Below are 12,007 nucleotides of genomic sequence, written 5' to 3' on the forward strand. Positions count from 1 at the left end.
TGCTAAGATCGTTAGTGAAGGCCACTCAGTGTACACGTCTGTATAAAATTATTTCTGTACAGCTAATTGGTTTATTTGGCAAATGGAACGGAAGACTTCGGTTTTGTTTATCTTTTTCTGCATGCTAGGCACTGCAATGATTCAGATTCGGTTACTGAGAAGTTAAAGCAGTCCATGGATTTATGCATTTCAGTCTCAAGCAGACGAAGAGAAAGACCAAAAGTATTCCTAAAGCAAACAAAAAAAGGACTAGAATAGAAACCTTGGCCTTTGCGGTGACAACATAAACTCCAATTTGTGAATAAAGTGGTATATTTCAGTTCAGTGATGTGGCCAGCTGTAAAGAAACTGCATTTTTATACACTTGGTGCCTTCAGCCATCTTTCCTTTCCCATTAAACCCTTTCTCTTGTACCCTACCAAATATAAATGATTGTCACCCTTAAAAAAAGCAGAACGCTTCAAACCTTCATGGGTTGCCTAGTAGTAGAAATAAAAACAGACATTTATCTGCAGTGAAGTCTCATTTAAAGTTATGTGCAGAGAATAGGAATGGTAAGCAGAGTCATTCGTAAAGGCGGTTCAGAAGGGTTGGCTTGTGGTATTCAGAGTATTTTCCACAAAATATGCCGAACCGTTTGGACGAGACGTGATTTCACATAACAGATTCAAGCAAAGATTTTAATTGTGGGCCACGGCGCTTTGGGGCGTTAGTGCAGCATGTGGTAAATAGCTGATGTTTGCTTTTTTCTTTTTCTTTTTTTTGGAGGCTTTTTTACACTTCAAGCACATTATTTTTGCCATGCAGCCTTCTGAAAACTTTTTCAGAATGGCAGAATTTTTGCTGTAGGAACCAGCCTGTAAGCTAGTGTGCACGGGGGGCTGTCCTGCTGTCGCATAGTAGAGCTGGAGCAACCCTACCTCCAACACAGGTTGCCAGCTTCACAAGTCAAAAGCTAGGCAGGCTTTGAAGCATTAGCAGAGATGTTTCCATTACTTGGATGCATCAAATTTGACCTGCTTTGCAGCCTTTTTTATTTTTAAATGGTATGCAGTAACTTTAGTTTCATTTTATGTTAAGATCTTTATTCCTCTCTCCTCCAAAGCCTCATTGTTGTTCTTTGCTTCTTTCTTGTATCTTAAAACAAACCAACCAACCTGTGATGCTTTTAATGATTATGCTACATATCTTTATGATTAAAGATGGTCTACACAGAAGTAAATATTAAGTAAAGTCCTTTCTACGTCATCAGCCTGCTGGCCTCTGTTTATCTTCTGTCAGAAAGTAAAACGAATGTATCCTGGAATCTAGCTGCCTGTTTGTACAAGCACAAATGATTAACCTGGAATATCAAAGGGAAGGCCAAAGATGGCTGAAAGGTGCATTTGCTAGCTTCTGAGTACTGAATTGAAGGCCATCGTTAGCTCAGATCCTATCCACGTGTAAAAGTCCTTAATTTGAGCAAGGAGGCTCTTACCTTTAACTCGCAAAGTGTGAATGAATGCAGTCCCAGGTGCAAATTTGCCTGCTGTTTTGCATTTATACAGGCTGGGACCTACGGAGTATTTTCATTGCTTGCTTTTTTTTTTCTTCCCCTGCCCCAGGTCACAAAACACAACTGCCTAGTTTTTACACTGTGCAGCTGAAAACAGTTGTAGCATCTTAGCACTGTGCAGCTGAAAAATCCTGGTAGCATCTTAGCACTGTGCGATGGGACGAGGTATATGTGAATAAATCCGGTGTTGACGCAGACAGCAATGTGAGGACTCTCTTGCAGACTAGCAGCCATCCTTTGAGCGCTGACAATTTGGGAGGAGGTTCTTGCACACGAAGGCTTTGATTTTGTAGGCTGTGTCTGTTTACTCAGGGATGTTTGAAATGGTTCCTCACCCAGGCTGTCTTTTCTCTGCCTCCTTTCTGAAAATGCTGGTCTTGCTGCAGAGGTAGGTGTCTCGGTGATGAAAAAAAAGCAGCAGCTTTCTGATGCAATTCTCGGCTGGGTTGTTCAGACATTGGTGCCACTTTGTGCTTTCCTTACTACACCTGTCTGTAGCTTGCTCCTGCGGCACCTCCTGAACCACAGCAGATGATTCATTCCTGCTTTGGAAGCAGGGTGGACAACCGGGGGCTGGCAGAGGAACCACTCCACTCGTTCATTACATCTGCCTTGAAGACATCCCCAGGGTGAATACTGACTTTGTATAAGGCTCGTCCTTTCTTCACCTCCTGCCAAATACGCTTTCACACTAGTACTTTACCCAGCTGGCTAATTTGGCCTTTGAAATTATCTCAATAATGTCAGGTACTTAGAAAAACATTCCCATCCCTTTATAAATATTATAATCTAGATGTAAAGACATTGTTTCAGTGTTGTTTGGGATCTGTTGTATTCAAAAAAACAGTTCTTCAGTGCTGTGCAGCAATCCAGAGCGGAGTATAAACAAATACGATGGCAAGCTGAAACACGTTGGTTGCCTTTGAGAAGGCAGAATGTAAATGCCCAAGTCAGGAGAATTAGTACCTCTTGTAACGTTGCAACAAATGCAGGGAGATTGCTCCTGCTGACATGCCCGAAACCTTTCTTGTTTAAAAGAAAGAAAAACGAAAAGAAAAAACTCTTGGGAAAGATGGAAAGTAGGCAAAGATGGGGTTTGTGCAAAGCGTGTCTCAGGTGCCTGGTTTGCAGATAAGTATCCATCCCATTCTCCTACGCTGTCTCTGGTGCAGGGATAAAATTAATAACTTTTTAAGCCTTTATAGCTAAATCTACCCAAGTTCACGGGTTTCGGGCTTGAAGTAGCAGCAGTCAGATCCTGCTAGCAGTCTTGCTGAAGTCCTATTGGAGGCAGTGTATTTAAGAAGAAAATCTGGCATAAATGCAGCTTTGCAGAGCAGGGAGGGGCTGTCTGCTCTGCCGCTGGCATGGTTTCATGTCCAAGTCTCCTGCTGCTGACCTTTGTCACCTGTTTCTTTACTGGAATTTAGAAATCTATGGCTTTTAAGTGATAGAGCACTCGAAAATATTTTTTTGCCTTAGTTGGTTTAATATGCAAATAGTGGGACAGAGCCAATGGTCCATCTCGGGCAGCCTGATTCTGGAGATTGCTCCATAAAGGTTTATTTCAGCTATTAGTTGGTGTGCCAATATTTTTCTTACATGAAAGAGTAATGATTTTTGCAACCTAAAATTGAGGGTTTAACAGGCTGCAACTGGAAAATTGGCAGCCATGTTCCTCTACTGTAGACTGAAAGCCTGTGGCGGAGAAAAAAGAGTTAAATGAAAAAATATAATTCTTCAGTAATAGCTTTAGAAACTTACACTGCTAGTTAGCTCTAGAAGGCACACCTGAAATACAGAATAAAGGTAATAATTATAGAGTCAGACTATATGCAGATATAGTTACAGATGGCATACTTTTCCAGCTCAATAATGTATTCTTAAAATTGGGGATGGGGAAGTAAAATGAGTTATTTGATTTTAAAAAAGAAGAAAAGCTCCACCACTCGCAGGAACTTTAAAATTATTTTTTGCTAGTACTAGAACATACAAGTACTGATTTTACCTGTACTTATTCCCTGTTTTTCTGGTATTTTTTCCTCTGAAACACTCACAACAGGAAGAGGAAATTAAAGGTTGCTCTGTCATGCTTCCATAGAACAGCGGATGGTGATTCTGTAATCCTGTTTTGTTTCAAATTGAATTGCCATAGTCCTGCAGACTTCTCTTTTTCAGTCAGTTGTTAAAAAAAAAAATACAAGAGAAGCTTTCTCTGATTATGCAGTTTGCCAGTATAAGAAATAAGTAATTTTTAATCCATTCTAAAGATAGTTTCCTGGTGTGGCTGCTTTAATTATTACTGAGATGGAGGATTCGTGTATTTTTTTCCATTAACATCTACGATAAATAGTGGACTACTTTGATCTATTTGCTTGACATGTGAGCTGAGGCAGTTTTTATTCTGCTAGCTATGTTAGGTGGGGAACGTTGCTCTGGAATTGAGAGGTGGAATTCTAGTAGAAATGTAAAAAAAAAAAAAAAAAAAAAATTGTTCCCATATTTTTGCTACCGTGTCTTCACTTTTCCCAATATAGAGTTAAGGTGAGACTGAGTGTAAGTCAGGAGCAAGGTGCGATAGAGATGAGAAGGGGTCCCTACCAGGGGAAATGGCCATTTGAGTATCCTCTGAGCATTCATTCTCATGCTGAAAGATCAGAACTGGGTGGGAAAGAGACTACCTCAAAAATAGTTAGGTCTTTTATAGTTATCTTCCTCTCTTGGGTCCTAGTTTTAGATAAGTTAGAGCTCTAATATTTTCATCTTTGGCTCTGTAGTTATTATTCCTGGCCTGTTACAAGAGTTTAATGGATACTGAACAACTTGGATTGCTGAGATCGTACTGAGCAGTCCTTACTGAAAAGCAAAATTAGGCTTGTAGCTGGTAATAGACCTAGTAGAAATGGAGATTGATGCGAGTTTCCTGATCTAATTTTTGCTTAAACTACTGTGCTATTTAGTAGAATTGGAGAGAGGGAAATGATGTCTCATTTGTGGCCCTTTCAAAGGAAAACATATTGATGCAATTTTTTTCACTATATTTTTTTTTTTCTCCTGAGTGAGGTCCTATCATACGTACCACAAAACCTTTTTGTATTTGCAAACTGCTTATGCTGCTATAGCACACCTCCCATGTTTTGTTTTATGGTATATCGCGTACCTTTTGTGTGCAAAGAGCAGGAGTTTGCACTGTATTTGATGGGACTTAGCGTAGAGGTCTCCTTCAGGAGTCCCAGAACCGTTCTTGGTTCAGAAGCTGTTTAGTCCTTGTTCTAAAATGGGTGGGTTCTGAAGCAACACAACAAAATTCTGGTTTAGCATTTGTGTAAGCATGCAGTATCGAAAATTAGGAGGTTTTAACACAAAGGGACGTTCATTAAATCTTCTGTATATTGTAACAATAGAACAAAAGCAAAGGAATTTTTTCCTTTATGTAAATACATATTCCAATCACAGATAAAGAAAACAATGCTCACATTTAATATTTGAGTGGGTTTTTATGAATTATGATCAGGTAGTATTGTAGCTGGTACGATTGCTGGAAAGTTTGGGGGTTTTTTAATGGTTTTAAGATTTCTTTATCTGATATTTTGTTTTGCAGTATTATGTGCCAAGAATCTTGCAAAGAAAGATTTCTTCAGTAAGTATGCCCTAATTGTATAACTTTCTGCTCTTGATTAATCAGATTTATTTGTAGATTGTGCATTACTGTCATGGCTCATCTATGTATGTCATTTGTTCTGTGGTTCCATTCTTGCAGTAACATTGCATTACTACATGAGTAGACACTACCTTGAATTATATTTAGATAGCATAGACTCTAGGATTGGAAAGACCAAGGACTCACAAATTGTAGTTGAAAGTCTCACTGATGAGATCGCAAGCAGGTTGCTACTTACAATTCGGGGGGGGGGGGGGGGGTACCAAGAGCATCCATCTCAGACGGCTCTATTTGTAAAGCATGCCAGGGGTATGAGTAAAGTACCCTGGTGCTGCAGTCTCAGTATTATGTTAAGGACTGAATAAAAATGCCTACTTATCAGTATGCATGAGTATGTACCGTTAAATTAAGCACGTTTAAGCTTCTGTTTTCTAAAACCTTTCACAATTTATGGCAGATATCAAGCTGTATGACGGAAGTATGTTATCTAATTAGGAACTGAATTCTCTATTTTAGATTTACTAAAATAGTTTTAGGATAATGGCAACTTTCCTTTGTTGGGGGGGGGGGGGGTGACAAGCAGGACCTCATGATAGCATTATCTTGGAAGAAACAAAACAAAAAGTACTATGTTTAATAGCACCTTTTCCCTTCCACAGGACTTCCTGATCCATTTGCAAAAATAGTTGTTGATGGGTCAGGTCAGTGCCATTCAACTGACACTGTGAAGAACACATTGGACCCCAAATGGAACCAGCATTATGATCTGTGAGTCGTTTGTAAGGTCATAAATAAACAATATTCGAGAGATTTAACTAGTAAATGGAATGCAAGGGTTGGCACTGCAACTTCGTTTTGCGTGAGAAAGAAGAGTCACGTTTGCTGAGGAGGACTGGTTTTTTGCAACAAGAAACTACCTGTTAATAAAGGAGTGGTACTTTGCTTTTAGGTGTTTGAATTTGGAAATATTTGTGTGTCAGGTACACAGCACAACTGCTTAGAGTAAGCTCTACTGGAGCAGTGCAGTCCAGCTTTTACAAAAGATTGTCCTTGTTGTAGTGATTTATTTTCTTCGAATTATTAGAAACATAAATTTTAAAGTTTTGTACATTAATCAGTTTGTTGCATAGCTTTTAATGAGGCTGTCTGTAGTTAAATTCATGCTGCAGCAATATCAATTTAACATGCTGTGTGAAATCGTAGTGCAGTAATTCATTAATAACACCATTTCAGGCATAAGCACTTCTGTATTTATAATAAAGCAGCATGAACAATGTGCTAAAATGTATCAGAATTTGTACCAAATAACGCATAAAATCTGTGGAGTAAAAAGAGGTTCTTTTTTCTAAAATTACTCTCCTAATATGTATTTTTCTAGATATGTTGGGAAGACAGATTCCATAACCATTAGTGTATGGAACCATAAAAAAATCCACAAGAAACAGGGAGCTGGCTTCCTGGGGTGTGTCCGACTCCTCTCCAATGCCATCAGCAGGCTAAAAGATACTGGATGTAAGAGCAATTCCTACCTGGTGCAATCGGAAACCTTCGGTGCCTCGTATCGGAGTAGTTAGTATTTCCACCCCCCCAGTGTTTTGTTGATCTTTCCTATTCTCATTTGCAGACCAGCGTTTGGATCTATGCAAACTAAATCCCACAGATACCGATGCTGTACGAGGCCAAATAGTGGGTAAGAATGCTTTCAGCTAAACTTTCATCTTCTTGGGTAAATATACTATATGGACAGATGTTGTATTAAAAAAGAAACCTGTAGTCATTATTGCTTCTGTGCCTTTTCTGTGTTGTTTCTTCTGACTTTAATGGGATTAAATTACATAACCTGAAAATTTTAATTGTACTCCTATGTAGGAGTTTGTTTTCTCTCAGTTGATAATGGGAAACAATATTAAAAAGAGGGGATGCATCTGGCAAGATTTCTAATGCAGCTCTGGAAGGGTAAATGTTACTGTGAAACTGATTGCAGGCAAAGAGAATCTTAGGTGGAAAAGAGGATCTGGAGGAGTTAAAAGAAATTTTGCAAATTGCTGTTTTAATACCTTCGGCTCATGTAACCCATTTCCAAATTTCAACAAGGCAGTGCTAGTTTTATAGCTAATTTACCCCATCTTACCATGTTTTGCTGCCCCCCACCCAACCCAACCTTTTCATTGATTTATAAATATATTTGGCAAAACCCAAATTCTCACCGTAACAATGACATCTAGTGGTGAGTAATTTCTTTCCAGCTCACCTTTCAGGGTCCTCATGAAACACAGATGTAGAACTTGATATGGTTGATATTTACAGAAATAGACTCAGCTTAAGTTTTGATGTGGTGATGTGTCTAGTTTCTCTTCTTCATTTTTCAAAAATCAGTAATGCTTTAGGGTTATAGAAGGAGTTTTGGGAAGTGGTGTGCTCTCGTGTGTAAGATATAGCTTTCTGTAATATTTTACCCTGTATAAATGTGGGTTGTTTAGCTTTACGGGTTTTTTTAAGGGAACAGTTGTTCTTTTATTATTAACTTGTGTTTTGTTTTTTTTATTTCAGTCAGTTTACAGACACGGGACAGAATAGGCACAGGAGGTTCTGTAGTAGACTGTAGAGGGCTTTTGGAGAATGAAGGGTAAGGATTGTTTTATTTACACTTAATTAGAAAAATGGTTTATATGTGGAAAGAATATAATTAACACTAGAAATATTAAATATCAGCGTGACTAATATATTGTCTGGGAATACGTATCAGGTAGTAAGGTTACAGCTGGATACTTACTTGAAGAAAATAAGCTAAACTGGGTAGGACTTGGTATTTTTTGTTACCAGTGCTTCTGGCACTTCCATGAGGAAGTTGGGGTATAAAAACATTAAGAAAGTGGCATATCTTGGGTTAAAAGTTGCAGTACTTGAAGTAATGGAGAGAGAGGGAGAAACAGTTGTTTCTGCATTCACTTCTCTGTGATGGAAACTCTTGAAGTTTCCCCATTTTCAGAACGGTTTATGAAGATTCCGGACCAGGAAGGCCACTGAGCTGTTTTATGGAGGAACCAGCACCGTATACAGACACTACGGGGGCTGCTGGCGGAGGCAACTGTCGCTTCGTAGAATCCCCCAGTCAAGATCAGAGGCTTCAGGCACAGCGACTTCGGACTCCTGAAGTCAGGGGTCATGTACAGACACCTCAGAACAGACCGCATGGTCACCAGTCACCTGACCTACCAGAAGGCTACGGTAAGAGTTTTCCAGAACTATAAAATTGATCTTTTTTTTTCAAAATACTTCAGAGAAAAATTCTCCCATTTTAATATACAGATGTGGTTTACCTGTTAAAACATGCAGCATCCACGTGCGTCTAATGGTCTGCATTTTGGAAAAGGAACTAAGCAGTGCAGATGGGAGTTTGGCTAATTAGCAGTTGGCTACGCCAGCATACACTGAGGGGTTGATGGTAAATTAAACATGAGGTTGTGGTATGATGCTGTTACAGAAAATTCACTGCTAATCTTGGCTGTGTATCTAGGGAGAACGAATGTAAAGAGCTCTTTAAACTAGAGCAGTAATGCTATTTTTTCCTTCCCCCTTGGCATGTTGTGTAGGTTTGAGCCCACATTTGAGAAAAGATCAGGAAAATATAAAAGCAACAAAGAAGCCAGTAGTACAGAAGATTAGGGAGGATAAGATTAAGGAGAATTTAAATCTCAGAAAAGAGCACGCCAAATCTAGGAGTAAAGAAATCCAGTTTGGGGGTTTGGGTTGGCTCAAAATCTAAAAATAAAAATGCGAACTAAAACATACTGGTGCATGGATTTGTGAGTTTCAAAAAGAACGCTGAAATGTGTAGTCAAGTAAATTTGTGAAGACAGTGTTTAAGGACAAAATAGTCCATGCTGCAAGAGATCAGGTGGGATGGCTCAAGTACTTTCTTCTAGCTCTGACAGAAACATAATACGCTAATGGCTTTGAACACATGGTTTATTCTGATTTTTTCAGGTTTGTAATTAAGAATAATCTTTCTTCCCTTTTCATAGAACAAAGAACAACGGTACAGGGACAGGTTTATTTTTTGCACACGCAGACTGGTGTTAGCACATGGCATGACCCTAGGATACCAAGGTAGGTATTTATAGTTACAAAGTCAGGGGTTTTTTTGGGGGGTATATAGCAGTAAGCTGAATCTTTAAGAGCAAAAGTCTATGAAATGGCCTGTCTAAATTTAAAGGGAGAGCTACGAGCAGAGGAATAATTTTGGATCATTCCAGTTACCTTTTCAATAAACATTAAGGATTGCTGTTTTTGAAAGAAAGAATTATCTACTTGTGAATCATGTAAAACAAAAGGGAAAAAGATGTAGTCCTTCAGGAACTCCTACTTGGCAAATTCTTCCTAAAATATCAGTGTGACTTTGTTTTTCAGTGAAGCTACAGATTTCTGAATCTTACCTAATTTTTTTTTTTTTTGGTATGAAAACAGTTTGGACTGCAAATTGAAGAAAAAAGTTACTACTTTCTTAAAGCCATTGTTTCTTGACTACTGAACTTGTAACTTTTGCTCTAATAGTGCTCACATGTATAACTGAAGCAGAGATTACTTGTCATCTTTAAACTTAAAGTGGTGTTGGGATGTTTTATGCTTTAGACCAATGATTTGCAGCTAGAAAATTTGAATCCTCCACATGATTAATTTAGTAAAGCCTCTTTAAACCTTAACCTGCAGTTAATCCATGTCTTTGTGGCTAAGGTCTGATGCTCTTCCTTGAGGAGCTGTGTATCTGGGCTTTCTCTGGACCAGCAGCACACCAGATTCAAGAGTGAAACGCAGAGTTCGTAACTCTTCAGCTGCTGCGCTGGCTGGATAATACATGAATGTGATACAGGATATTAGAAAAATGATATAAAGTAGTGTAGGGAAAAGTGTTAATAAAACCAGAGTATATGGAAGGATATGAAAAATAAAGTTGAGAGAGAAAATAGCTGATGTTAGATTAGCTGCTGTCGTTGGAAGGAGTAGTGACAATGCTCATTCGTTCGTGTCACTCGTGTCAGGCTTCTGTGCCCAAAGCCTTGTCTCTTCTTCAAGTGATGCTGGCTGGCCTAATGAAAGGTATTGCTTCTTCTCTCAACAAATCTTAGAGCCAGGTTTTCAGGACCAGCAATGTAAGTGTCTTGTGAGTCACAGGTCACTCTTAGTTAAAGGTGGCTTTCATGCTACCAACTTCCAGTGCAAAAACCTAACCTTGGCATTTAGCACAGATGTAGGTTAAAACTCAGTGTAATCAGATCTCTGCAGTACTTTCAGATGCACAGCTGATTGAAACAAATGGTTACAACCATAATCTTCTTTAAGGAGCCTAACAAAGGCTTGTCTGTCTGCCTGTGCATGCCCTGCTGGCTTATACTCACTGTGACACTAATGAAGCCTTTGGTGTACGAAGCGTTTCTACCTTTCTAAAGCCTCTCAGTTTACTCATTTTACACTGATGTTGCATGGTTAGATTTAGGTAAGGAAATATATAGAGTGGTGTCTTCAACCCTGGATAAGAGATGAATCCATGCCAGCTCTCTAGAGAATACTTTACTTAACAATAGCTTTTCTGTCTAAAAATAATCTTCAGGTTTCCCTCCTTCCTTTTCTTGTCACTCTTAGTGGTTTCCTCTATTAGGTGGCTGGGGCCTTAAGTGTTTTCAATTTTCTAGGTGTAAATACATCCTACATATTGAATTCAAACACTACCTGAAAGTGAGTGACTACCTTTAGTAGCACTTAGAATGACACCCAAAATTTATCTAGGATGAAAGGGGTGAATGTGTTGGTAAAGCCTTACTCTCAATGATTTATCAGTCAAATAGTTGGGATTCTATCCTTGTCTAATTAAAGAGGTGATTTTTTTTTTTTTAGGTGATCTTAGTATTTGGCTGCCTTAGCCTCTTAACTTATTGGGTGTTTGGAGACAGTGGTTGGTACAGAGGCCTTTGGTTAATTGTTTGGTTTTCTGCACGTGGATCACATTAGTGTTAATGGGAATTTTTCTGAGAAATTTTTGCTATGAAAAAATATCTTCCTCCTTTTACAGCCCTCAGAAGCCCTGTCATCATCTAAAGCATCATGTTGCATATTGAAGTTCCTTTTAAGCTGTACGGCTTTGTTACTTTCAAAGCCTTTCAAAGACAGAAGGTGTTTTGCTGATTTACCTTTCTATCCATATACCGTGCATACATAGGGAGTTGCACTGCTTAGATTGAGGATTCTAAAAAGACAGCATTAAAATAGCTATTCTGTCCTTCCAAAGGCTTTCATAGCCTAGAATCACTGAGCACCAAATTTATTCCCCCTTCTCCCCTGAATGTAAATCGGTTTCATCTTAACTTCAGAAGTGCTTTAACATTTTGTTTGCTTTTCTCCTTAGAGACCTTAACAGTGTGAATTGTGATGAACTAGGACCTTTGCCTCCAGGTTGGGAAGTTAGAAGTACAGTTTCAGGAAGAATATATTTTGTAGATCATAACAACAGAACCACACAATTCACAGATCCCCGACTACATCACATCATGAAGTAAGAACCTTGCCTGATAAATAATTCATGTCAAGTTTGGATTCTTAAACCTTTTATTTTTGTCCAACTTTAACTGCAGTCTGGGAGTCATGAGGGGCTGAAAAACTGCACGATAACGATATGGGGGAACAGATGCAACCAATGGTCTAGTCAGGGTCCCAGCATTGGTTCTCAGTGCTGGTTTTATCTAAGCCTTTTGCAGAGACTTAAAAAATGTTTTTACTATGCTTTGCAGTCCTCAGGT

The 12,007-nt window shown here is 38.9% G+C and overlaps 1 protein-coding gene across 4 annotated transcripts in view; it reads left to right on the top strand.

Annotated features, from left to right (window-relative positions):
- The window catches only part of SMURF1 (SMAD specific E3 ubiquitin protein ligase 1), a 47,566-nt gene that overhangs the window by 22,426 nt on the left and 13,133 nt on the right, over positions 1 to 12,007 (top strand). For 2 of the 4 annotated variants that reach the window (XM_072877855.1, XM_072877854.1), the window contains exons 2-9: positions 5,157 to 5,195; positions 5,876 to 5,984; positions 6,595 to 6,728; positions 6,841 to 6,906; positions 7,767 to 7,842; positions 8,191 to 8,444; positions 9,242 to 9,326; positions 11,617 to 11,763. In XM_072877855.1, the coding sequence (XP_072733956.1) occupies positions 5,157 to 5,195; positions 5,876 to 5,984; positions 6,595 to 6,728; positions 6,841 to 6,906; positions 7,767 to 7,842; positions 8,191 to 8,444; positions 9,242 to 9,326; positions 11,617 to 11,763 (910 nt within the window). The remainder of the gene's footprint in view (positions 1 to 5,156; positions 5,196 to 5,875; positions 5,985 to 6,594; positions 6,729 to 6,840; positions 6,907 to 7,766; positions 7,843 to 8,190; positions 8,445 to 9,241; positions 9,327 to 11,616; positions 11,764 to 12,007) is intronic. The other 2 variants (XM_072877856.1, XM_072877858.1) reach the window with 1 other exon arrangement.

The sequence above is a fragment of the Ciconia boyciana genome, chromosome 13, assembly GCF_034638445.1.
Source record: "Ciconia boyciana chromosome 13, ASM3463844v1, whole genome shotgun sequence".
NCBI classification, from domain to species: Eukaryota; Metazoa; Chordata; class Aves; order Ciconiiformes; family Ciconiidae; genus Ciconia; species Ciconia boyciana.